Source organism: Zingiber officinale, chromosome 7A (genome assembly GCF_018446385.1).
Source record: "Zingiber officinale cultivar Zhangliang chromosome 7A, Zo_v1.1, whole genome shotgun sequence".
Lineage (NCBI taxonomy): Eukaryota > Viridiplantae > Streptophyta > Magnoliopsida > Zingiberales > Zingiberaceae > Zingiber > Zingiber officinale.
In genome coordinates this window covers 4,630,595-4,658,406 of record NC_055998.1, presented here as the reverse complement: position 1 = coordinate 4,658,406, position 27,812 = coordinate 4,630,595, and the positions used below count along the sequence as shown (strand labels likewise).

At 35.6% G+C, this 27,812-nt stretch overlaps 3 protein-coding genes across 3 annotated transcripts; 1 reads left to right on the top strand and 2 right to left on the bottom strand.

Annotated features, from left to right (window-relative positions):
• Nucleotides 1-602: 602 nt before the first annotated feature.
• Nucleotides 603-2,141, bottom strand: LOC121999872. Its single transcript, XM_042554505.1, has 2 exons — nucleotides 1,749-2,141; nucleotides 603-1,571 (listed from the first exon to the last, which is right to left on the bottom strand). Exons 1-2 carry the CDS (start codon nucleotides 2,028-2,030, stop codon nucleotides 1,494-1,496), a joined length of 360 nt encoding a protein of 119 aa, XP_042410439.1. The 5' UTR covers nucleotides 2,031-2,141; the 3' UTR covers nucleotides 603-1,493.
• A 1,681-nt stretch (nucleotides 2,142-3,822) lies between these two features.
• On the top strand, nucleotides 3,823-4,548 carry LOC122002186 (E3 ubiquitin-protein ligase EL5-like). Its single transcript, XM_042557274.1, has one exon. It carries the CDS (start codon nucleotides 3,823-3,825, stop codon nucleotides 4,546-4,548), a length of 726 nt encoding a protein of 241 aa, XP_042413208.1.
• A 2,320-nt stretch (nucleotides 4,549-6,868) lies between these two features.
• LOC122000812 (alpha-aminoadipic semialdehyde synthase-like) lies at nucleotides 6,869-24,740 on the bottom strand. The gene is made up of 25 exons (XM_042555274.1): nucleotides 24,368-24,740; nucleotides 24,020-24,280; nucleotides 23,849-23,935; nucleotides 23,637-23,766; nucleotides 23,122-23,295; nucleotides 22,503-22,585; nucleotides 21,198-21,311; nucleotides 20,269-20,344; nucleotides 18,312-18,483; nucleotides 16,696-16,792; nucleotides 16,411-16,574; nucleotides 15,554-15,611; nucleotides 15,262-15,402; nucleotides 14,713-15,051; nucleotides 13,565-13,645; nucleotides 12,517-12,582; nucleotides 11,564-11,681; nucleotides 11,222-11,351; nucleotides 9,885-9,964; nucleotides 9,150-9,308; nucleotides 8,832-9,078; nucleotides 8,332-8,440; nucleotides 7,406-7,567; nucleotides 7,216-7,285; nucleotides 6,869-7,133 (listed from the first exon to the last, which is right to left on the bottom strand). The coding sequence occupies exons 1-25, from the start codon at nucleotides 24,389-24,391 to the stop codon at nucleotides 7,075-7,077; spliced, it is 3,201 nt and encodes a 1,066-aa protein (XP_042411208.1). The 5' UTR covers nucleotides 24,392-24,740; the 3' UTR covers nucleotides 6,869-7,074.
• Nucleotides 24,741-27,812: the final 3,072 nt, after the last annotated feature.

Here is a 27,812-nt window from a genome sequence, read left to right as displayed (position 1 = left end):
GCTATTTTCAATGAATTGCAAGTTGTTTTACAATTTTTAGAACTTGATATTGATAATGTGAGAGGGGCAAGGTTATGATAATGGATATAATATAAAAGGCAAAAATCAAAGTGTGCAAAGGACATTGCTTGACATTAATCCTAGAGCATTTTACATGTCATGCGGTTCTTATTCTCTTAACTTAGTTGTTTGTGACATGGCAAATTCTTGTGCTAAAGCAAGATCATTTTTTGGAGCATGCTAATTCAACAAAAAGAGGGAATGTTTTGCTTGAATATATTGATGGATTAACTTTAAAATCACTGTCAACTACAAGATGGAAAAGTCATATTGAAACAGTCAAAGCAATACCATCTCAAGCTTCCCAAATCAGAGAAGCTTTGTTCAAATTAGTAGAAATAAGTGAAGACAACAAATTAAGTAGAGATGCTGAAAATTTTGCGTATGGTGAACTTTCAAGTTTTGAATTTATATTAAACCTTGTTATTCGGCATGTTATTTTGCATAAAATTAACTTAGTAAAAAAATTACAGTGAGGATATGCGCCTTGATGTTGCTGTAAAATAATTTTCTGGTCTTGTTTCCTTTTTTGAAAAATATAGAGTAAATGGTTTTACTTCTGCTATGGTTGATGCATAAAATAACATCTGATATGGAAATTGAGCATGTATTTCCTACAAAACATAAAATTTGTAGAAAGAGTCATTTTGATGAGATTGCTAACACTGAAAGGGAAAATCAATCACTAGAATAATCTTTTCAAATAGATTATTTTATCTTAGCGTCGATATTAATCTTGGGTAATTGAATAGTAAGTTTGAACAGTTGCAATAGTTTGAATCTATATTTGGGTTCTTGTATAATGTTGCAAAATTAGTTTCATTGGATGATGATAAATTGATGAGTTCTCGTGTGAATCTTGAAAATACTTTAAGACATGGTGGCACTTCTGATATTGATGCAAAACATATGTTTTCAGAACTACAAGTTTTGCAAGTAATGTTACCAAGTGAATTTTATGAAACAAATAAAAAAATGGTCTTTCATTCAAATATTAGAGTTTTAAAAAACAATGGATATGTTTCCAAATGTGATGATTGCTTATAGGATATTATTTGACAATAACCGTGACAGTGGCATCTACCGAAAAATGATTTTCAAAATTAAAATGAATAAAATCTTATTTACAGACCACAACTCAAGATAGGTTAAATGGATTAGCAATTTTATGCATTGAAAAGAATATTTTGAAAAACATTGAATATGATGCTATTATTGATGATTTTACCTTTAAAAGTGCATCACGAAGGCACTTTAAATGAGTTACCGCTGTGTTTTTTTTTTTTGTAGATGTACATATTCTATGATGGATGATGTAAAAGTTTCTTTTTGGAAGAAGCAGTGTTCGGAAGATAAAATTGGGGCATAATTTATAGTTTCACCGGGGCCTTTAAACATCAAGGACAGGCTCTGACTGCAGAACCTCTTTGTCACTAAGCATTATTAACATACCTGCACTGGGCAGCAATCTTGCCTTTTCCCATCTTCAAGTCATTTCTAACAACCAAAACCTGCACAGTCGGGTAACAAACTACTATAGCATATGAATTTGCTAATAAAAGCAACTTGTTTAGATCAAAACGGGAAAACAGTGCTAGAATGACGGCAGAATAACACATCTTGCTAAATCAGGTATCGCGCCATGAGGTAAAAAAAACAAAACAGTAAAAAAAAATTCCACAAGTTACCATTTTGAAGTCTTCAATGATTTCAGCAAGGTTTTCAATCTCGAGGGTCGGCTTCTTCACCGTGACCCTGTTCAAATTCCTCGGATCGTTGGGAGCTTCGTCGACCGCCCTCTTCCTGTTCGTTAAGTCTTTGGTCCAAATATACAAAAACGGGAAGAAGCCCTTGGTCTCCCTTTGGGCGAGGAGGAACCCCAAGGCAAAGCATCCGGCGCCTATCAGGAGTGCGTTGAAGACACTAAATAGAGATATGGATATGCCCGTCATGAACGCCGGCACTGCCATAGACGAGTCAGCTGGCTCGTATCCGATATCGGCCGCGGTGGTGAGGAGGCAGAGAGGAAGGAGGGCCGGCGGAGCGCAGTGAGGATCTTAAAAGTTTTTGACTCGGAAGTCGGAACCACTGAATTTTCGGGGCGGGTTTGGATAAATATTTGGATCCGAAACGGTATCCGAGGCGGACGGGTTAGATGGACCCGATTCAATAATGTTCCATTCGCTAGATGAAGAACGATTGAGCATCCGTTGGGCCGTCAGATCGATGCATCTAGAAACAAAGGTTCATTTATGGTTTAAAGTACGTTTCTAAAAGTTAGAATCTTTGATTCGATAATGTAATTAAAATGTTTGATTTCATAAAGAACGAAGATGAACTTTATGTCTACAAAAATATTAGTGGAAACACAATTATCTTTTTATCTCTTATGCAGATGACATATTTTATATTGGAAATAATATCCCTATACTATAGTCTATGAAGACTTGACTTGGAAATTGTTTCTCAATGAAAGACTTAAGTGAATCAATCTATATTTTAGGCATCAAGATCTATAGAGATAGATCTAAGAGATTACTTGGCCTAAGTTAGAGTACATATATTGACAATGTTGGAATGTATACTAAAAGCCTAGCTTTTGTATAAACATTTATTTTGAAATAAAGAATCACATTGATCAAATTGTCTACATTTATGCTAAGTGTAGTTGTTCAGTTAATTTATATTGTAGATAACATGGTGTGTGGTGTCACACGCAGAAGATAATGTTATCAATTCCTTATAGATTATAAACAGTAGCTCACGACTGAGATGGAAATGAACAAACATTGAAATAGTCGTAGTGTAATTAAGTATTAGTTTATCTTGACTGATAAATTACACTAGTATACTCTGAGTGTATTGAGCAGGACGATTTAAGGTAAGTTCTTTTTATACTGACTTAATAAAAGAGCAAGACTTTTGTTATTATGGAAGTGTGTGCTCTTAATCCCGATATAATAACAAACATGTGTACTTAAATTACACTAGTACACTCTGAGTGTATTGAGCAGGATCATTTAAGGTAAGTTCTTTTTATACTGACTTAATAAAAGAATAAGACGTTTGTTATTATGGAAGTGTGCTCTTAATCTTGATATAATAACCATTTCCGCCCGGCACTGCCTCATTGCTCGTTCGGTATTCACTTGGGCATTCACTTGGCGTTCGCCCGATAACTTACTTGACATTTGCTCGACACTATTTTTCGCCGCTCGGTCGACACATGTTTTTCTCGTCACTTAAAAATTAATTAAGTTAATTTTTAACCAAAACAATTAATATTTTATCGATTTCCTTGTTTCGACGTTAATTAAAAATTTTAATCGATTCAATTAATTAAAAAATAATAATTTATTCAAATTCGATTAATTTCAATTTAATTTTAACCGTCCTACTTTTCTGTGCGTTTTCGATGCAAATTGACGAGCAGATTTTAGCTCCTAGATTTTCTATTAAAATCAACCAATTCGGTGCTAATTTTACATCTACTCATTTCGTACCCGATTTTCATTGAATAATCTTGACCAAATCAATCATTTGAATCAAAATTTCCAGCTGAACTGGTCAAACGACACGATCCAATGGCCCGAGGTAGTCTCCGGAGACACTGTGATCCACCCAATTCCCTCCTACTCACTGCTATTTAGATCTCCACCGAGGTCACTGAAATCGATTTCGATCACTACACCACGTAAACATTTCCTTAACATTTATTTGTCTAATTTAATTCCATCCTCCAGAACAGAGCAGAATCTAACAATGCACGGCGACGGCGATCATCTTCCGAGCATCAGAGTCGGCTGTGAGATTGTGCTGGCGACGATCATCTTCCTCTTCTTGGTCATCTGCTTCGCCTTATTAATCTACCTCTACCTCAGACGGCAAATTCGCTTGTACAGCTACCCGGAGGGTGCCGCCGCGGCGCCGAACCATTCCGGCCTCGACGCTGCCGTGCTCCGCTCGCTCCCTGCGGTCGTCTTCCGGAGGGCGTGCTTCGAGGAGCCGGTCGAGTGCGCCGTGTGCCTCTCCGAGCTGGCCGAGGGCGAGACGGCCCGTCTGCTTCCCGGGTGCGGCCACGGGTTCCACCTCGAGTGCATCGACATGTGGTTCCATTCCCACACTACCTGCCCGCTCTGCCGGAGTAGTCCCGTCGGGAGAGGACCCCCGGGGCGAGTTCCGGCGGGGGAGGCCGCGCCGCGGGTGGCGGTCGTTTCGTCGAGCAGGTTGCAGACAGGAACTGAGGGCGCGGGTGAAGGTTCGTCGAGGGCTTCGGCCGGTGGACCGTCGCCGACGTCGACGAGGGCAGCGGTGGAGGGGGCGTCGTCGTCGGTCGAGCAGACGTTGAAGACGCTGAGGATGATACTGAGTCAAGGGAGGTGGAGTGTCGCCTCGTCCTCGGGTAGCGCCTCCAACGGAGGCGACGTAGAGCAGGGTCCGGTGAGATGCGTGGAGGCGTCGTCAGCTAACGCGTGTCGGAAACATTAAAAGGATTTTATTTCGGAAAAAACAAAAAGTGATTTTTTTATATGTAAATCATCGGGTTTTATTTATTTTTTAATATTTTTATTCAATACATAAGAGCTAGCCTTGAGAGAAGTGCCTGATCCATTTCCTCGTATTGTTCTCGAGGAGGGTCCTTTGAAATTGAAGTTGTACAAATCGAAATCATCAAGAGACGTTTTGCTTTCCTGTAGTAATAGATTTGTGTAGTTTGTAATTGGCATTTTGTGTTCCACATATCAAGTCAACTTTTCTATGGATGCCTTTTAAATCATTTTTAACATTTTCTTTTTTAAATGTTATTTAAAATTCTGCTATGATATGTATGATGGATCTTGGTGCGTTCATAATATTTATGTAACTGGGTTAATGGATAAATGATTACAAATGAGATTCATATCAGAAGGAAAAATGATTGCAAATGGAAGGCTTATGGGCAAACCTCTCTGACTGGAAGTTTTGTGGTGTTGGGTGGAGACGCTAAGCACTTTAGCTATATTTGTCAACATTGATCCGTACATTACGATCAGTTATTTAATCTAATGGTTATTAACGGTATATATCATGTGATTTATTACAACTAAAAAATATTTTTATTATTTTATTATTTAATTTAGAATTTGACGTTTAATAACCCACACTATCCAAAATTAAATTATGTTAATATTTTTTTTTATTGACATCAAAAATAATTTTAAAATTTATTAATAATTATAACTTCTTATCCTTTTCAAATTATAGACGCATAATCTAATTTCTTTTCTTTATATAGCTCTTCTTGCCCTATGCTCTAATTTTTATTATAATTTTCTCCTTTTTTTTATATCATAACGCATAAATTCATCTATTTTTATACAACCATATTAATCCATCTATATCTCATCGATTCTTAAAAAATCCGGGGAAAGGGTCCTTGACGTTGGTCCTTTCGATACTCAAGTCAGTAATCGGTTTTGAGAGAGAAATAGTGAAATAAATGGTAGCAATGAGTGTATAAAAATATGTAGCATCATATATCTCCGTCTGTGGATGAAGACCCCTTTTATAATATCACTATTGTGTCTATATACGAATTATGAAACACTTCTAAAAAAGATAAGCTATAAAGTGACTCTGACATCTTTCTTAAAACGAATATGCAAATTTCTATGATTTGACAAACTGGAAGCTTCAAAAGTGTGATTTGCTTGCAAAATATCCTCTATCCTCTATGGCACAAAAGGCCAACAAAGCGTAATAATTTATTAGGCTAGGGGCCCACAATAAACTATTTTGACCAACCGATTAAATTATTGGTATAGTCCGACCGGGCTTGACTCCTGAGAAGTATCTGGTCAATGTTTATGAATGTAGTTGGCGACTTGGCTTTCACTCGGCTTCTTTATTTGAACTAAACACAACCAAGTATCTAACATGTTCGATCAGACCATATGCCTGACCAAGTGGATCACTCGGTCGGAATAATTGATACTTAGCTTTATACTTCATTCGTGATTACGAAATAAATCTTTGAGGCTGGACCACCTGGAGGGCCCGATTGGGCGAGTCCCTGACTTAATTGGTGATTACGAACTCACGGTACGACCGGCCTGGAGGTCTGGTCAAACATTTTCTTGTTCCAATTGGTGTTGGTCATCCTTTGACTTTGACTTTGACGTCTACGTCAGCTGACCTCCTAGACTTTAACTCATCCCAAAAGGGACCACCTTAAACACCCTATCAATTCATAACCTAATTTCTATTTTATTTTTAGATTAAGATTTTTATTGAATAAATCATACTAACATTAAATAATATTATTGAATTATTTGATAATAAATATTTATTTTATATAATTTATATATATTTATATATTATATTACACATTATAGTATAACTAATTATTTATGATTCATTTAAAATCAGCGTTAACTGACAGAGAATAGAATTATTAAGCTTTAAACAAGTCAAGTCAAATTTAAATGTATTTATTTATTTATTTTTATTAAATAAATTTAAGTAAAAATTTAACAATTTGATTTGAAGTTGAATTTTTTTTTAAGCTCGACGAAATAAGGACGGAATGAGGCTCCATGACACTACTCACTGAGGTGCATAAAATTCTCATTTTTTAAGGTTCTTTTTTTGCGTAACGTTTAAAACGTATAAAATTCACGTGTGGCCTCACCAAAATATTTTATGGGCCTGAAGCTTATCGAGAGAATTATATTGCCAAATTAACTTTGCCTGTAGTTTTAAATTCTACTACGTTGGAAAATAGAATTAACTTTTGGGCATAAAACAAAATTTTGCCGCTAGATAACATAAAGGAAAAGGCATGAAGCGATCATCTGCAAATATTATTATCAAGATCATAGACACGAGTTTCTTGTACATTTTGTTTATTGGTAATTGAATGATAAAAAGATTTATGCAAGAACTAGACATGACATTCCAGTTACATTATTCAAAATTATACAAAACAAAAGAAGAAATAAACACCACTAGTGGCAAATGTTGTTTGATTTGGGGTTATGAGGTCTCAAATTTCTCCATCAACTTTATCCCAGAAGCTTGCAATATGTCCAACGCTGAAATTTGACAGCGAATTACCAAAAAAGTTAAAATTAAACAAATACATTTAGCGGTACTTCGACATGCTAACATCTTTACCTGGCACATACACTTCGGGTTCTAAAGGTCTGACCACCCCTCGCCTCTTCACCTTGTTCAGAAGTAAGAGCTGAAAAATCAAGTCAAACAAATAAATCAGGATAGTTCTTTTTCATAAAACTTTAGGATACTTCTATTATTCAACTATGTTTTAGCATTTAGGGCAATATTTCAATGAAATAGGAATTACCAATACTCCAATTGCTGCAGGGATTCCAACAGTGAGAGCCATTGCAGTAGTAGATTTCCCATCTTCTATTCTCCCATATTCTAGTAGGGTTGCCCAGTGATTCTCTGTAGGTCTTCCGTCAGGAAACTCTACTTCAATTTCATGATGTAACACCACCATATCCTGCAATGAGATTATAAGATTAATATGAACAAAATTTACGTACATCCATAAGATGCGGGGCTATCCTCATTATCTTATATTGTTTCGAAAAGACAAAAAGACTGGATTAATATCTACAGGTTGTAAGACTTTGAAATATAACCAATAATGGGGAAAGCATAGCATACGGACAAGATTTATTGATAGAAAAAGGTGAAACCATCACCTTGGCGGCCCCTCCAAGGTGGTCCCCACAGTCTGAAAGGAAGGTAAGTTACAGGGAACTTCGCCTAACAACAATAGCGCATGCAAAGAGGAGTTGAGGCAACCAGCAAGGCATTCTACACTCGCTAGGAATCAACCCCAGGCCTATTGGCAGCAACACCCTTGCATGAACCAAATGCGCTAGCCCATGGGAGCATACGAACAAGATTCATAGTTCTAGAGAACTTGGTCTGTAGTAGTAAGATGCAACTCTAAAGTGATGGATAACATCAATTAGACAAATAATTGACATTTCCGTTGTATGCAGATACTCCCATAAAATTTTATTAAAAAATGCACTATAATCAGATAACTTATGGGATTTTCCATTTGTTTTTTTAAATATAGATGATTGAGTTTTGAATGTCAAACCATTTGTTTAATTTAACTTAATCAGATTCAGCTAATATACTACTAACTTACTGTGTATCTCCATAATAATAAAATAAGATATATAAAGCATCGACTATAGCAGATCGTGCTGTGTAATCTAATTTTAAAAGAAACCATATCTATAATACCTTCTCTTTGCTGGTATAGGCTAGCTTCTCTTCCATCCGCAAACAGACTACATGAAATGCGCTTGAACATGCCACTGGAATTTCATGACATTCATTAAGGCCCAGGAACCTGTTCAATTATACCAGCATTATTATACTATAAGATAGACATTTCTATTGTAAGATGAAATCTTGCCAACACTATGAGCCAAGAATGCTATAATTCTAGAATCAGTTCTTCCATTTGAAGACCACACTTGAAATAGTCTCAAAACGAAAGCAAAAGACTGGTGGAAATACATGCTGCAGTAATGCAGTTTAAGAACTTAATTACTAGCAGGCAGATGTAACTGGAATCATGGTGGAAACTCAAGTGAAAACATCCTAAGTGAAAAACCATGCATAATGCTGTTCAAGAATTCCCTTATTGAGCATACCCAGTGAAAACCAAATCAGCTTAGCATGATGGATCATCAAATAATTATAGAGAAATTAACTAAAAAAAGGTGGGAACCACCAACTTGATAGTTTTGACTGTTTTTGTTGCTGTAGTTTTATCTTTGCAATGTCCAAGTGTGACCAAAGACTTTATCATGTCTTCATCAGTTTCAATTGATCCAGTTAATTTGTTATCCGGAGAATTTTTCGCATGTAGAAGCCCATTAAGAAAGGCAGCAAATGATGGCTTCACAGATCCTTTAAGCATGGGGTGCGGTTCAGTTTCAAAGAAACCAATCCTCGCCAGACTTGACATTATTTCAGAAAAGCCTGCAAAAGAATCTGACAGCAATTGAAGTCTTGTTACAAGAAAAGTGGAATATGATATAGTCCTTACAAACCTTCATATCTGAGGGTTGCCCTAAATACAGTTGATGCCTCATTTGTGATCCCATATGCATCACCATATATTAAGGAATTCCGATTTGGGAGGCATTCCAATGCAAAGGCTGGATATTCAGGCATCCTGAATCTCACAGCTGAGTCAAACAGTTCATTACCTAAATGAAAAATAAAAGAAAGAAAGTCAAACATGTTGACCTTTTGACATATTCTATAAGCTAAGAAACAAGACATGAATCTACGCCTAAATGTTACAAGATAGATGTTTGATGAATGATCCATTGTAAATTCTTATGCAACTAGTTAGAAGATATCCTATTGAGAGGAATGCCCAAGCTAAAAGAGAGAAAACCATTCTTGGTGGCTGAAAATGCTGTGTGCCAACATGCAAAAGATTGGAATTTGAATTTCCATAGTTGTAAGGAATGCCTTTGTCTGCATTCTAGTGAAATTTCGTCTTAGTGATGGCTGGAACCTCTTGCCTTAGTTTCAGCAGGTCATTGAGTCTTTTCCCAAGCATAACATAACACTCATCTTATAAAAAACTACCATGAGCTTTGTATAAAACAATTGCATGATAGAAGTATGAAACTATGTAATAATAAATTAAAAATAGGAATCATAATTGATCGTGTCAAATTGAACATCTTTACATGATTTTCCATAATAATTGTATATAATACAAACTGTATGCTTAAATTCTCATGGTAAAGCTTCAGAAGCATGCAACTAACCATCAACGTGTAGAATTTCTCCATGTAACTTGTATGAGGCAGAATTTCGCCCTGCTCGAAGAGCACCAGCAGGGTTCCAACTGAAATAGGAGTAGAATTTACAAATTGAGAATACATTTGGTAGGTATATAAGCAGAAATAGTTTACTATCTAATCTAAAGTCTTTAAATGAGTTGAGTAGCACAATAATGTCATTAAGTTGCAAGGAGTTATTTATCTTATTCATTTTAGCTGATCCTGATGCCATAAAAGGCAGAAAATTCTGAAGAGAAGTTACAGATTATAAATTTGCAAGAACACTAATATTTGGAGAACATCCCTTAGTGGTTCACATTCATGCACATTCGTGTAAGATACGCTTCTAGTGTGCAGGCCTGGGTGTTTAACCCCCAAGGTTGAGGTCAAGGTCTACTCTAACTATGGCCATGGGTAAAGGCAGAGGCCTGCTCCAATCCTATGGATCAAGGCTGATTTGATCCCATTGGTGATGGACAAAGCCAAATCTAACCTCATGGCCATCTCTAAATATATGGAAATGAGTATTTTGTCTCTTTCATTAAAGATTGACCATTTCTTCATGACTGAGGCAACGATGTGTCAACAATTCTTCTCGGTAGTAAATCAAGCCTTAGTATGCCACATCACACATTGATGACCGGAGCTCTAAGATGACATATCATCATGAGCATACATGCACAACAATGACCAGAAAATCATATCTCTTTGGTCATATTTACTCTCAGTTTAGAATACCTAAGGCGTGTCACTTTGGACACTTGACTTAGGCATCAAAGTCAAGCTTTGTCAGAATATTATTAAGATCTCTTGCCTACTTCTATTTATATGAGAAGGAAATATATCTCATGTCGTAGCAATAAGTTAGATGCCTCAGGTTCATTCATTTGATGAAAAAATTAGTAAATAGTAATAATAATTACTCAAGAAGCTGAATTAAGTTTCTAATTATTTGGAATCTACCATGTGAATTATATCGTATCATTGAACTTTATATGTCCAAATTAAGTTACTTTTCCATTATATATAATCTTCTTTGTTCTCCCTCTATCCTTCATAGATTCAACTCTAATTGATTCAAATTTATTAGAATATGTTGATCATCTATGAATATGTCCAAACCAATCTTAATTTATTTTTCAATATTTGCTTTATTAATTGAGGTTATACCTAATTGCTCCTGGGATAACACTGCATCACAATTTATTAGACTTTTGCACCCTAGTATGACTTATATTGCTGGTGTATGCTGGGATAACAGTTATATATGACGCTTTACAACAACTTATTTTCTTTGACTTGTCCAGTAATGGTATGTTCACCTGAACTTATACGCTAACGGGTTGTTGGCAGCATCAGGAGAAGGGAGACCACCACAGTAGGAAGTAAATGATTTTATTTTCCCTCCTCGTATGTGCGCTTGATCAATCATCTTCATAGCCATCATGTGGTCTGTCCAACCAAAATGCCACAATCTATAAGATAAATTGCATACAATTGGCATTCATGAGCCTACTAGTGGATACAAACAAGCACATTTTAACATCTAAGTTTGCACCAGTAAACCTAACAAACACCAAAAGGTGTATTTGTCAATAAATATTGCTGGTGACGTGATGGATGATAATGGTATAGACTGAATTTACAATCAAATAGATATGTACCTATCCCAGGATCAAGGCCCATTTCACAAAGGACAGTGATGCCAGCACTCCTTGCCCTTTCATCCAAGCTAGACATGGTAGTTTCAACGTAGCTGGCTGTGACCAAGTGCTTTTTGTGCTGCAATAGAGATATATTTGCCATAGTTTTAGGTAGCACTGAAATTATATTTCTCAATTGATGAGTACCATAACCAAGAAAATGAATTGACTCAATAAAATATCAGACACCATTAGCAGAACTAAAGCTTGAAATTCTTAGAATAAAAAGTAACATCGGTTGGGAGAGAGCTAGGAAATAACCAAAGCTGGCTCTTAGAGCATCATGGTGATTACAATTTTTTGCAAGAATAGCAAACATGAAAAGGTAAATTGAGATGTATTAGATCTGACAGGCAAAAAATCATTGAATTAATAGTTCACATATTTTTTCTCAATTTTGCTTTGTTAAAAGAATGAGGCTTGATACCACAGTACAGCTTCTTGTTAAAAGAATGAGGCTTGGTACAACTTTGGCATAAGGCTTCATACATCTTCATCTAGACATCGTGATGGGAGCCCAGAACCCTTTTTTGTCATAGCATTTACACAGCAATATTTTAACAGAACAAAGAACTCACAAGTCATAGCTCGAACTGTGATATAAGGTGCAAAGTACACCATTCTGTGCTCACTATTTTCATTTTATTCTCCTTATTCTAGTTTACCAAGAAATATTGATTTCTGTGGCAGTGCCAGTTAGGAGGACTGCATTAGGACATTAATCCAAAATCCATAACCTTGCAAATACTCTGATTAATCATGTTGTCTACATGAAAGACAAACAACTTAGAGTTTTATCTTTGTACATTCTGCACTTCTGTATAGTTTATTAGGGCAATGTCCTTAGCGTGCTTAGATAAGGACAAATTGAACCTTGTTATTGAAAAGAGAATTGTAAATGAACAAGAGAGTACCTCTATACACGCCTTTGCTATGTTAGCATGGAAACTAGCAGGTAATAAGCTAAGTACAACTTGAACCTGCAAGATATCAGATTTAAGGCATAAACAATTAGTCAGGTGGTTATAAGCAATATATTCATGACAATGTTAACATCAAAGAGTTCTAGTCTAAGGAGAAGAATGATACTTGAAACCAATTTCAGAGGAAACTTCCTCTCACCTTTTCTCATTTTACTAAAGATAAGAATGCTTGTTATACTGAACCAACCACAAACTTTAATGAACATATTCACAATTGGTAGCACTCAAAATATTGAAGAGTAGTCAAGTTTGAATAAGTTGCTAAAAAAGTAAAAACAGAGCATTAATTAAGCCATCATTTTTCTTCGTCTGATTACCACAAAACTGACAATTCTTTATTTATGAGGCAATAGAAACCATATAGCATGCTTTTAAGTGCCAATCGTATAGGTCAGGATTCCCAAAGACATTGCTTGGATTATGGCTTATCTTGTGTTGGGACAACATGGTTAAAAGATAGGATTATGGCTTTAAATTTCTGATTACCACTGTGTGCCTATCCCGATGGGTTCCTATGGAAAAAGAAAGATAGGAATATTATCTTCCCATTTTATATCCTTTGATTCTATTTGTGAGCACAAGGAGAAGATGAAACGCTATAAGGTAGGCGAAGAGAAGACAATATTGGCCAAAACAAAAAAGTTATCTTCACATAACTAATTTCATCTGCTGGTCGAGGAGATGGAATACTAAAAACTCGAAAGACAAAATGAGATGACATCAATCAAGGAACCATTGATAAAATAGACGAGTGAAGCAAGTTAAAAAAAAAAAGACATATATACATATAATTCCAGTTCAATTGTCAATTTAAGTCTAATTCTTCAGCCAAAGATAGAGAAACACCAACATTGTATGATTTTTTAAGCAATTTAAAATTCTAGATGTTTTCTTCAAAAGAAAAATGCACTAATAACTATGATGTACAATTTGGATAGCATTACTTAGTATAAGGATACATAAGCAGATTAAGTTTTACCTCAGATACATACTCCTTGAGCTTCTCATAATCCATTGCATCAAGCTGGACAGCCTTTGCATTTGGAATGCCTTCAACAGTCTGTATAAAATGATTTCTGCATCAGACTATGTGTTGACAAATTACTCCATGTATTTGTTAAGACAAGCAGTTTTCTAGACTAGTAAGACCGAAAAAAGGTGCATCATATGAACTATAAGAAAATTTAGAATTTTGTGCTTCAAGAAGAATGATTTGTTTAATTTTAAATTATGGCATAGCCAGTTGAAGGCACACACTTCGAAAACAAGACAGAACAATGACATCTAGCTCAGCTACAAAGTGCACTTCTCATTAGAACTTGATGTGCCGGTTTCACTAGAGCTTGCCTAGTACTTACATTATGCCATCTTATTCATGAGCTCTAATCACTTAAAGATTCTCCCAATTCATCTATGTTTTCTCCTTAAAGTTTGGTTAAAATATCCTTCACTGATGCATTCAATCAATTTAACAATGCTCTTCCTGAAATCATCCTTGGAGCCTTATAATGTCTCACATTATAAATTTTGAAATTTGAATGCAGACTTGCTTTTAACTAGATATCAAGAAGTTGAATGCCCAAGGGCAGTGTACATCTAAGCAACTCCATAGTTAAACTCATTTCTATGATCCTGTCATTATGATCACAATATAATATCTGAACCCTCAAAATTTGTGTTCATGTAGATTGTAATATGTAATTAACACAATTAAAGTTGGGATGATTCATATCGATACTCTAATTTGTGGTAAAATACTAGACTAGTTTGTTTTAACTTTTACGTGGATCAAGATTGTTTATCTAGTAAGGTTGTGCATCATACTCATCTTAGTATATAATTGTATTCTACATTCTCATAGCCTTGTAAATACAAAGCCTTAAGTTTTCTTTAACCTTTTTGTCAAAGTGTTTTGATTAAAAGCTGCATAATGTACCTCTTTTCCCCTAGTTGGTTTTAGCTTTTATGTGGATCTAGCTGGTTTATCTGGTATGATTGTGCATCATACACATCTTAGTGTATAATTGTATTATACACTCTCGTAACCTTGTAAATGCAAAATCTTAACCCTCAACCATGTATGACAGTGTGTTAATTAAAAACTGCATTATAGTTTCTAGAGCATACCTCTTTTGCATCCTTCAGATAAAGAGAGGCCACGATGACCTCATATTCTTCAAGTTCCTCGCCATCAATAGTCAGACATGACTTCAGATAACTTCCATTGGATGTACTCCCTACTGAAGCTAAAAACTCTACAGCCGGTCGGCAAACACGTCCTGCACCTAGGATTAAAACACAGGGCCTTCTAACAGTTTCACATCTATCTTGCAAGATACTTTCTCTAACTTTGCCTATCTTTAAGGAGAGCTTTTTATCCAAAGCTCCATTATCATGGCTTTTTTTCACAATATTAGTCAAAGAATCCATTATTTGGTCAAGGACTGCAGTGTCATCAGCACCCACCTGTAAAACCATCCAAAGGGTCATATCTTCTCTAAGAAGCTAAACATTATCTGTCACTTTGCTAAGACATGCCTCTTGAGGATGCAGACAGAAACAACATTGACAACACAACTTACAGTTCTAAGATTGTGCAACAAAAAACAAATGTGCTATGTGAAGATGGACACTTTGATTTACCAAGAGAAACATTGTATCAGTCATCCAACTTACTTCAAGTTCAGAATAGGACATGGACTTCGAAGTTTGACCAACTTCACACTTAAGTAAGTGAAATGAACCACCAGCAGCTTCAATAACATCTAGAGCTTCATTAATTAAAAATTGATCAAACAAATGACCACTGAGAGATACCTGTAATCAGGAAGTTACATTTCCAATAAATCAATATGACATTGTAAGTAAATAGATAACATCATAACAAATTTGACATGTAGAGAGATACAAGAGTTATAAAAATATTTTACTGACAAAATGCAATATCAAATAAGACTCAAGTTCTTACCAATGTACAATATTTCTTCTTCTCAGATGAATCATCTACAGGCCCTGTTGTAGGATCTCTAGCAATAGAAACAGATTTCAACATAGACAGCAATAAAAACAAACGGATAAACTTTTAAGCCACACTGAAGGCTCAAAGTGGAAAAACAGAGAAGAATAACTGTATAGAAAGACAATATAAAAGTTGGACAATTCAAGAATTAAACTTGGACAATGTTCTTTTACAGCAAATTTTATTGAGTATTTTCCTCAAAAAAAAAAAAAGACCTAGAGACTCGAGCAAATAGGTCATTAATTTGCATGATAGAGAAAAAATAACAAATTTATATTAGTGTATTTAAATTTCTTGTTACCATGTTAATTTAATGACCACATAGTGGCCAAGACCAAGATTTTTCTTATCAAGCACCTGTAGCTTCCAAAAGGAAAACAAAGACATGCATATGTGGATTATTTTCCTTTTTGTTTCTTTAAGAAAAACATTAAATGGGAATTCTCTCACTATCTTGTTAAACCATCATGAAAAGAGAAAATTGTGCTCCATGTTCCTTAAAAATGTCATGATAGATCGAAGTGGAAAAAAGTGTTTTAATACACTATCATGATCATTACGACCAAGCAAACAAGGAGCTTGTTGTTTCTATTTTTCATGCAACATAACTTGCACCATCACCCGGCATGTGACCCTTAAATTGTATTGATTAGTACAAACTACAAACATCTTATTCTCAATCCATCCAGCATAAAATTTTTTAATCAACAAAAGTTTATTTACTGCCTAATAGAACCAACACAAAGAGGAGAAACTGTGTAGCACACTTTAATAAGAAGAAAAACCAGATGATGTTTGAAGCTTACATTGTGGTTTTTCTCATTCGGGGTATATACTCATATAAAGAGGTATATGCCCCATTATGGGTAATGCAGGCCTTTTGCAAGTGCAAAGGAAGTTCTGCAATGTTTTCAGTTGAAGCCAAACTACCAATGAACTGTGATAAGATGTGTCCAAAATGATTAGAAGCCTGCACCAAAATTGAAAAGGAAAAAGAGAAGACATTAGGAAATTTAAGAAAGGATCTGAAAATACATGTAGATGTGAAGTGGTACCCTCTTGATAATCTTGTGCAACAACAAAAAACCTACCTCTCTTGAAAACTCTGTTGGGAGTATATCAACAGCTAAACAAATAAGGCCATCACGCTCCATATTATCATGGTATGAATCAGTGAAGGGGTCATACCTAACAACGGAAATTGATCAAGTTTGTGTCTGAATATGTATAAATGCAGATAAGATACTGTTCAATCATATACGACTACTTATAGATGTCAAGGATGCATAAATTGTTTGTGAAAGGTGAATCACTAGCAGAACGAAACTCTCATAAGCTTGTTTGATCAATCATTAAAACAAAGGATGAGCAAGATCATATACTTTAAAAAAATGTGATGATGTAATGCAAATATTCATCTAGTTCATGCTAGTAACTTGCCTTTCTATACTTTCATATATAACTTAATCTTCCAGCGAATAACCACTGGCTGTTTTTTTTATGAAATAGAACTTTGACTATCACAAAGCAATCTTCATTTTTCTCTCTTAAAAAAAGTAATCCGTTACCTTAATGAACTCTTAGTGATGACTCCATGGATATGGAAGGAGGTAAATGCAGTACATAGGTGTTAGGTGTATGGTGGGATAAATCCCAGGTCATCAATTCCTGAGAATCGATACTGACCATTACGCCAGAAATGTCATGCACCCACCATCTGCACTACGCCCTGGGGACTTCATTTTTCTCTCTAAAGTTTCTACGAGCATTTGATCATTCATTTCCTTGGAGTTGAATTGTCATGAAGGGATTAACCCAAAATAAGTTACCTAAGTAGAATCACATATACAACTACAGCTTAAGCAGGAAAAAAGAGTGCAACAAACTCATCAAGCATCATTCTTAACTAATATCTTACATTAGTAGAATCATCTATGCAGATATAGATTAAGTAGGAAGAATAGATTGCAAAAAACTAATTGAGCATCATCCTTAACCAATATTCTGATAAAAGTGTTGCAAAAAAAAAATCCGAATTCCAATCTGAACTAGGCAATCTAATCAGTAAAATCTCTGCATGCTGAGATGTGGATCCTATCACACTAGCACCACGATTCCAACAATATCGGCTAAAAGCTTGCTTTGGGAACAAGTACCCTGATCTATCTGTATCCCAAAGCATGTACAGATATATATGTGCATATTTAAATACATCTTAATTCTTACAATTAAAGGTGTTGTTCACGCTCATTTAAGAACATACCATGGAAAGCACAATGATAGCTAATTACATTAAGAACCAAAGCCACGTCCCTACCATGATTAGTGGATCACTGTTCTTCTCATAAGAACCCTATTCTTTTGCACCCTTACTGAGACTGAATGAAAATCATTTAATGTTCATATTTAAAAGAAAAAAAATCTACAATATAGCATTCCACAGAGTACTGAGGAGCCAAATTCACATAGCTGGTCCCAAAAAGATAGACTAACATGGATTAATAATGATGATTTAACAGAAAAACTAACAGGTGATGAATTTCTGAATTAGCATATTAAAGAAAGATATGCATAGACCAAAAAGAGCAAGGTTAATTAAAGAAAAAGGGCAAGATGTGCATACCAAGCAAAAGTTATAAGTGAACATAAATGAAACCATGAATCTGACTTCTTGAAGCAACAGAAAGAAAGAAAAAGAACAGAATACCTGAAGAAAGGCCTCTCTATGGATGTAGATTGGTTGACGAATTCAAGTGAACCTCCAATATCACATGTAATATCAGAAATCCCAATAAGAGGGCATCCTTTATTCATTAATTCTTTCAACTGAATGGTAGTCAGCAACCGTGGAAATCTTCTCTCCCAATACATACAGTTAACTGAAAAAGAAAAAGCAAAGTATCAGTGCATGTTGAAAAGTGGCAATTGTTTCTTGCCATTCATAGTGTGAAGTATAAAAAAATATACTATAGTGAATTGGATTTAATGAACGTAATTTTCTTCTATAAAGTTGCAAAGCATTCTTAAGAGAAATTATAGCTTGACACACATTTTGCAGAAAGTTTGTCACGTGTCATATACATTGATGTAGTGCCAGTCACAATTTGGCGATCTTACGTCTGATCTGCATTTATCTTTAGTTGGTACATTGAAGGGTTAGAAATATGATCATCTTTGATGGAGGGGTTTCTCAAATGGGGATCATCTTGAACAGTTTATCGTCATGACTTGTTTTTGTCTTTCCTTTTTCTTTATTTTTACAAATGTTTTTATATCTCTTGAAATGATAGTCTTTGACCATCCAACTTGGAAAAAAAATCATATAGTTTAAGGTATATGGCAGGTTCTGTTTTGGTATTTAAGGTGAATTGATGTTATGGTATTACTCTTAGGTGGATCAGTAATTACATCAAGAAATATTCTCTAGAATCAATTAATCTTAACTCTAAAAATTCTGGACAAATTATTATTTGAAGCTTTGAAAGTTAGGTTCCTAATTGCTTTCTATTCTTTGAACCAAACTAGACTCAGGATACAAGTATAAAAGTAATAAAATGGTAACAACTAAAAGGTAGTGATTAAAAACATCTTAAAATATTCCCAAATTATTTCTCAAACAGAGATTTAAAACATAAAGTCCTGGAAAGCAATCAATTAAAGTTCACCGCTACGAAGGACTAATTTATTACCTCCAAATGATTGGAGTAATAATTTATGAAGAATTAATAAATAGGAAATCCCTTCTAAACAAAATAATCTACGAGTAACTCTTGACTTCTAAGTCTGCATGTATGCACTTTGTATTCCAAGGAGCTGACACCCTAACTGATCAGGACTCTCAATTTGGTTTAATATTGATTTCTATCTGTCGTATATTTGTTTGTTAAAATATATTCAATACAAATAATATACTAAATCATCAACAAAGGAAGAGGCATGAGGATTCCATTTAAAATGTAATTTCTTTCAAAGCAATTGCAATGAACTGAAAGTTCATGTTCACGAGTATTTAAAGAACAATTATCTCACTCGACAGATATAGAATTAGTCAGTCACGAAGTATTAGGGGGCCTTGCTACAATTATAAAGTATACGCATGCAATTACCTTATTTCCTAACTATATAGTAAATAGTAATACCTGACAGAAATCATATATGTTTAATTCATATTCACATTAGGATTTTCAAAATCAATCATTTTCCATTGAATTAACATGTGAAGTCTTTTTTCTTGTTGAAGATTGCCACATAGTTATAAGTGATCTTAAAGAAAATTCAATTACTTGAGGGATAATCATCAAATTTTACAAGCATCTGTCACTTGATAATATTGAACTATTTGGAAAAGATTCCCACAAGTTGTTGATCTATGTTTTTAGTTTTTACGAACAAAAAAAATCCAGATTTATCTCTTTACCAAAGATCAGTTTCTCATTTTTCTTGATTCAATTATTAAAAATAGAAAACAAACAAAGAGATGTTGGATTCTTACTTTACCTAGATAGAATTTCAAAATTGCTAATATAAAAGAAATTTATTAGAACCCAATTTATTTCCCACAACTTGAAACTTAAGCTGCATTATTGGACAGATTCCAATAACAAAAAAAAGAAGAATGGAATTAGGTAAACTTAATTTTGTCAAAAAGTAGCATAAAATATTACCTATCACAGATGTATATGGTGCTATTTTTTCATGAAAAACAGGATAATAATGATCTGGATGTGCATAATAGTCTTCCTGCAAGAAAACTAGATGTTACACTTCAATTACCAGAGAAATACACAAATAACTTCAATTCTAAACGCCGATAAAAAGCTCACTTGACTGAAAAACTAATGACAGAAAACTCAATAAATCATCTTAAGTCAAAACATATTGAACCAAAAAAACATGTTATTTAAATGTATGCAGAACAAAGGTACAGAATAGCAATTGTATGTCTTCCATTTATATTCAAACTTGTAATCTCCTTTAATACTTTACCACTTAATTTTTTTATTTGAAAAAAAAATAAGAGTGAAGCAACTGTATAGTTGGTTAAACTAAAACTTAGTTGCATTATACTTGTCAACACTCACATGCAAAGCATGCTAAGATTAATTTTACACCTTTGATCATCTTCAATTTTTCTTGTTTACTTTAGTAATAAGATTATAAACATTAGATAGTCAATTAAATTAAAATTTAGCAAGTATATATATAACAAACTTTTTTTACTAATTTTAATTTGAATTCATCTCATGAATCTCAAAGTATGTCAAACGTCTTAAATGATCTGATACTTGGCATGAATGTTATAGGAGAAATTACTTCTCCTAATCAATTCCTATTTTGATACTTTTCTAAAGTGGTAAATTTTGACCTTCTAGCACAATACAATACAAAATTCCAAACCATGATATCAAATAAAGAAATCAATCGAATTCACCAGATCTAAGCATTGAAGTGACTAAAGGTTGTCTTATGACAACCATGATTTGAGCAAATATATCTTATTACAAAATAAATTAGGAAAAAAAATACATAATCTATATAGATATAATATGACATAGGAGTAATGCATTATCAAAAAGGAAAAAAGATAACCTACTTTATTGAAAGTCTTAGTTGAATCTTTTGGTGCAACCATGTCTTGGCAAGTCACCACACAACCATAGACTTGAAAAAACCTCTTTGATCTAGTGTGTTTGGCTCCATCCTTGACCTACAATTTCAAGCAAAGAAACTAGCTGTTATGAAAAATATTTCAGCAATGGTGGCTCAAACACTATGCGATACATATCAGAAGAATTATGTATTTCTTGTGGAACCTATTTTCGTTGATTATAAGATGGGTAGTTGGATGCATAAACAAATATACCAATTCATTTTAAAAGTTTCAAATAATTCAACAAAGTACTCCATGACTTACATAAAAATATTATTCTGTAATGAGTTGTTTCATGGTAAAACTCAGGAACAATAAATCATGTTGTCCAACAGGGTTAATTTATTGCTCTTGTAAAAAACCTACTAGAATAGTGGAAAGGTTGTTTTGGTTTGTTACAGTCATCGAGAGACCAGATCCTCTGGTATGCAATTCTTGGTCCCTTCTACAATTTGCATGTCAGATCACCGGTTAAAATTAGCTGTGATCTCCTTGAGTTCACCTTCCCACCTAGGTTATAGTTTTCGGTCGAGTCAAGCGGTCGGAGATGGGTAGATTGTATGGTGCCAAGTAGGGGCGGCCCGCCTATCGTCGACGACCTCCGGGCACCTGGCTTGAACTAAAACTATAACCCAGGTAGGAAGGTGAATCCAAGGGAGAACGCAACCAATTTTAGTCAGATTCCAGCGACAATCTGCAAATTGCAGAAGAGACCAGGGATTGTGGATCAGAGGATTTGGACTCGTCATTCCAACACTTCTAAGTCCTGTACGAAGCTAGTACTCCACTAAAACTTAGTTAGGTCCTATCTTGACATATTGTCATCAATGAAGTTAAGTGGAAAGAAATAAACTCATGTCACAAAAGAACAAAACATTGTATGTTCTGCCAAAACTCTCTATTTTGGAAAGATTAAGAAATAATCTATCCAAATGCACAAGGAAAACAGACTATCCAAATGTGCCCTATTAGTTAAATTCATTGGGTCCTACAATTCGTTTGCTCAAGATCTCACTTTACCAGTGCAAAAAAAAAAAAAACTATAGCATTACCTAGCAAGTGGTGAATCTTGCTTTAATAGTGCATAAAATTAGATCATTTCATTCACAGTTTCACGATTGAAGCTATCGAAAAGATACGGCAAGATCTTTTAGTATCTATAAGTGAGGCCAAGGTAGATATACAATAATGTACCCCAAGGTATGTGCAAGAAGGGATAAAATATGGAAACGAAAGAAAAACAAATACCATTGCAACAATTTCTGGAAGCTTTTGAGCATCAACAAAAGTATGTGGTAAGAGCTTAAATATCTCTTGAGCACCCTGAGAAACTACACGACAACAACAACAACAACAACAACGTTATATGCAGCAAAGAAAAGTTGTGAATGGCACCCACACAATCAAAACAAGAAAAGTTGTGAATGACACCCACAAAATCAAAACCAGAAAAGTTGATGCATGCATAGATACTATGTCTACATCTCATACAATTTATACCAGCATATAGACTATATAGTCATCAGAAGCTTAGGTGGAACTACAAAAAGTGAAATATCATCCAAGACAAAAAAAGTAGAGATTTCATAGTGATAACTAGCAAAAAGTTCTTTTTTTCTTTAAGTCACTTCTTTAGTTTGCAGTACGTAAAACATTGCAACAGCCATTAGCTATATGCCTTTGTTTAAATGCAATAGATGAAACCATTTTATGGTTATGCTAAATCCAAGATATGATCCAAATAACTGAGTGACTAACCCACAATTAGGTACAGACAACATTAGATAATCAAGTAAATACAAGTGTAGAATGAGACTAACATAATTCAAATAATCCTCCAGATGACAAATCATTCTATAAAGATTACCATTTCCATCCCCAGTAAATACAAAGACTATAGGAGAAATTCCAGATGGCAGCCCAAATGTTGCTATTTCTTCTCCCACAGCAATCACTGCAGCCTTGGCCGCAGCAAGGGAAGAATACATATAAGATGCCCCTAGGGACAAGAAAGGAGTTGAATATCCAAGATTCAAGTATCCTGTAGTTAAGAAAAATAAGAAATCAACCCACAAAAGAGGTACAAATATGTAATCAGAGGCGTTATTATTTTGATGTAGGCAACAAGGATGTCATGCTTCATAGAAATAGAGTATACTTAGAAACGTAAAGGCTGACAAACAAATTGCATTAGAATCTTAGGAACAAGATTTAGTTAGTCAAAAAAACGTATTAGTTTGCTAATGTAAGAACTAAGCAAGAAAGATGCAGTATGGACGCAGTGACGACAATTGGTTGTCTCGGCAATGAAGAGTTAAATTAATCAGCGGCCAAAAGACGAAAATAGAAAAGTTAGTTATCAATAGAGGCACGATCTCTTACGCTGTCCAAGACCATGTAAAAAGTCGATTAGACCAGCTCTACCAGCAAATTTGCCAAATGCAAGCAGCCTTTTCCCATCCTCTCCAACTATAAGCTCATAGTCGAACAGGGATACCCTTTCAGCAAGAATCTGCAAGTTGAAGAATAAAACCATTCAAATTGCGGATGGAGGAAAAAAGGATCATCGGAGCCCAACATTCTCGAGAAGCTACCTTGTCCAACAAGGGCATGTTCTCTTTCTGAGCCTTGTGGGTATGCGAGAAGAATGCATATGCTCTATCTTGAAGAATCATCTCCATCTGCACTAACCAAAACAGCACCCAAACATCCCCCAGTCAAGCCACAAATTTACAGATATTCAACTAAAAGTACCAAGTTACAACCTTGGGTTGCTTTATACCAACGATGAGGCCGCATTCAGAAAGATCGTCCGAAATCTCGCACCCGACATCCTCATACTGGGAGTCGTGATGAATCCGCTTCGTGCTCGGTTGCACGATGATCCTCTCGACTCCGCTCTGCCCCTTCCCGCTCAGCAAAAGGCGAGCGCAGTGCGAGGGAGCCAGCGGCGCTCGCCTTTCCCATATATTAATCGACTCTGCAAGAATCCCAACGACTCCATTCCCCACCAAGCTACGCCCTCCCTGACAAATCAAATATACAAACAAAGTCAGACTAACCATATTTCATGCTTGAATTAAGATAACAAACCAACGAATAATTTCACGAACCCTGTCCGAAACTGCAGCGGCCATGGAAAAGAAGAGGACCGACCAGTGAATCTTCGAGAGAGATTCAAATTTCTCAACACCACCACCACCACATGAACGGAAATTTTCACGATCTGGAATCAGAAATCAGTCAAATCGAAAAATGATGCAGGAGACGACACCCAAATCCACCTCAGCCTGAGACGCAAACGAGGAACGTAACAAAGTGGTCCAGGAATGCGGATATCCTCCTATATAGAAGGACGTTCCGTCGTTCAATCGTCGTCACGGGGCAGTGTGCATCTGTAAAAGGTTCGGCGAACCTAATGATACCCATCCGTACCGCCCACAAAGCCGACCGTCGATCTTATTGATGTACCATCAATGCTGTTGGGTTACGGAACAGTGTTTGCTCGTATTGGAAGGACGAAAATAAATGGATAGAGAAGAAGAAGAAGGAAACAAAACAGCGCAAGTGTTGGATTGGATCGACACGTGGCATGGATTGGTACTGCCCTCTGAGTTTACTCTTTTGTCATTGTTGTCGCCGTCAGATATTTTTCAATTCTTGATTTGGTTTGGCTGAACGGCACGTATACACCATGCGCCGCGCCTTGCGTGGCAATGTGTACCTAGTGATCGTTTGCGTTTCCATTTCCATATTTAAAATATGGGAAAATGGCAAACTAAACAAGTGGATACTGTTCCGTGTAATTTTAAAAATAGATTGAAGAAAAAGAAAGCTTGTAAATTTCCATAAATTAAAAGGGTTTTGCTGGCTGACGTGCCCGAGTTGAATTGACTTGATGATGAGGGAGTCGCTTTCCTTGGCATTGCTCATGGGACGAAATCTTTTTTTACGCGGATAGAATTGATCTCCTTCATGTGCACGTGTTTTTTGATCGTATAAAATTTAAAATAAATTTGGGATCACGTATCATATGATTGAATACTACCGTCAGAAAAATCTTATATGATCTAGGATAAAATATAATTTAATAATAATGGAAAGAAAATAAATATGAAAGAAAAAAATAATTTAAAATAAATTTTAGAATGTTCTGAAAAAATTAAAAGTGTTCCATATTATGTGGCAATAATAATATGGAACACCTATGGCACACTTTAAATTTGTTTTCAAGAATATTTTTAAAATTTATTTTCAATTATTTTTTTATACCATATTTATTTCCTTTCCATTATAGTGGATCCTAAATGGAAATTATAGAAATGATGTATTGGGTACGGTAATTTAATAGCGGACTGATAGAAGACCTTACTTCATGGAAAAACTTTCTTCCTTTTAATCTTGTGCATATGGAGACGAGATAATAAAATATCAGCGCCTAGAAATTAGGGTGAGTTCCTGGCAAAGGTCCTTTAACGTTCAAGTCAGTACAAGTCCGGATAGATGAACGAAGAGCAAGAGAGAACATGTGCACAAGAGTAAGTTGCAGATGTTCAGAGAATGCACCTCAGCCACGGAGAGGACTCATGAGGTAGCAAAATGAGTCAGAGTTTGTTAGGTAAAGAGAAGCATACAAACTAGGTGCTATGTAATAATCCTCCAAAGAATCTTTCCCTTACCCATATGTGTACCTCTTTTGTCATTTATAGCTTCTATTATTAGTGAGACTGTTGAAGGAATATGCTATTACAATTGGTCTACTGATGGGAGACACGATGGTCCTCAAAGAAGCCTCCAGAAGAATATTCTCTGACACATAGTTGTTATTCTGACAGGTTGTTAGGATGTTGTCTGCCAAGTATATCTTGATCGGTCCTTAAGGTTGGTCGTCTCAGCTGAGTTGCTTGATTACATTCTATATAATCTATCCTGTTGTATATTATACTGCTTGTATCTTGGCCAACCGGCAGGGTTGGCCACCTTTATATTTGTCTCGACATTAAACCGCTTGATTATATTCTGCGCAACATTATGACATCTGTTTTAAGAAATAATACAATGTCTCATGCTTCCTAGAAGTCCCTTTGATAACCTATGTTTTACTGGAAATACGTCTGAGCAGTAATATGAGGCCAAATGTTATAGATCTAGTCATCTTTTTAGCCGACCAGGCCTATAATGAGCTGACCCAAGAAATGGAGCTGTGTTTTGAGTGGTTTGGCCAATGTATTAAGTTGGGTTGCATTATACCGGCCGACTTTCTGTATGGCTAGTGAGTACGAACTTATTTTGACTTTACAACTGGATGGATATACACACATACTGTTGCATGGAAATCGATTAATGCATTCGACAATCAGGGTCGTCTAGGTGTGTATAGGGAGACTCACACGAAGTCGGAGTTTGGCCTTTCGCTTGACCATACTCACGGTTGGTCTATTATGGAGTGAGTCAGTCATTCCGGCCGGCACGTAAGGCCGATCGTCCTTTATCTCGGTTAGTTTTAAGGGCTAACCATCCTTAGGGCACTATAGGAGCCGATCACCCTTGGGGGACTAAACTCATCAGGTTCGATTGGCTATAAGGCAAGTCGTGTGCCTATCCCCGACCAGCTTATAACTCGATCGGGTTGGATCTAAGAACCTTCGCACTAGACCATCAATCAAAGCCAGATGAGGGGATGAAGCTTTGATCGCCACGTCATCTTGACTCTGGCTGCCCCGTCATCCCCTAGATCCGCTTGTCATAACACATATCACTAGTCTCCCCTTCAAATCTAGTAGAAGGAGGTGTAGTCGACTGACTGGACCCCAGTTTAGTTTCCGGCCACTCATCCCTTTCGTCAAGGCCGTTTAGCAATTTGTACTCTCCTTTAGTCCCTAAGGACTTGGTGATTTTTTCAAAAACTATTTGTTAATAGCCAGCTATTCAGGAGATAGTACCGAGGACACGTGAAGTGTATGGACAGAGGAATAATTTGGTTGTCACTTCCATCATAAAAGTCTATTTATGGGTTGATGCCACGTGACCCCCCCCTTTTGTTTTCTGAAATGACTTCTGACACAAGTCTCCTCGTATAGCTAAACAATCTCTCTCTTCATATAGATCAACGATTTATTGCATGTCATTTCAATCCAATGGCGACAATTGAATTATACTTTATAAAAATCATAAACAACCCCTATTCGCAACATTTTGCCTTTTGCCTTCTTCAATCTTCTTTTCGGTGATCTTTCATTCACAGTGCTCCCCCCTCTTTCCTTCTTTAGTCACCAGTATATCCTTCATTCTTTCTTTACTTCGTGTTTTCCCATGGCTGAAGAATCCTTTGCTCTTTGGTACACCCTAATCTTTTCGGATTTTCATGTTGTCGATAAAGCTTATATTCATTCTTAGTACGAAATCCCCAAGAGGTATCAAATTATCATACCTTCTCCTACCGCCCATCCTCATCATCCTCATGATCATCACATCACCTTTTTTATGGACCAGTTAGCAGCCGGTCTTCGTTTTCCTATTCCTCCATTCCTATCAGTGGTGAGTCAATATTTTCATATC

Excerpts from the sequence above, each read along its gene's own strand:
- LOC122002186 (XM_042557274.1), top strand. The coding sequence starts at position 3,823 with ATGCACGGCGACGGCGATCATCTTCCGAGCATCAGAGTCGGCTGTGAG.
- LOC122000812 (XM_042555274.1), bottom strand. The coding sequence starts at position 24,391 with ATGGCCGCTGCAGTTTCGGACAGG. Across the intron at positions 20,345-21,197 it reads CAACTAAGACTTTCAATAAA|GAAGACTATTATGCACATCC; the intron begins GTAGGTTATCTT and ends GTTTTCTTGCAG. Across the intron at positions 9,079-9,149 it reads GGCAACCCTCAGATATGAAG|GCTTTTCTGAAATAATGTCA; the intron begins GTTTGTAAGGAC and ends ATTCTTTTGCAG.
- LOC121999872 (XM_042554505.1), bottom strand. The coding sequence starts at position 2,030 with ATGGCAGTGCCGGCGTTCATGACGGGCATATCCATATCTCTATTTAGT. Across the intron at positions 1,572-1,748 it reads TCATTGAAGACTTCAAAATG|GTTTTGGTTGTTAGAAATGA; the intron begins GTAACTTGTGGA and ends CCGACTGTGCAG.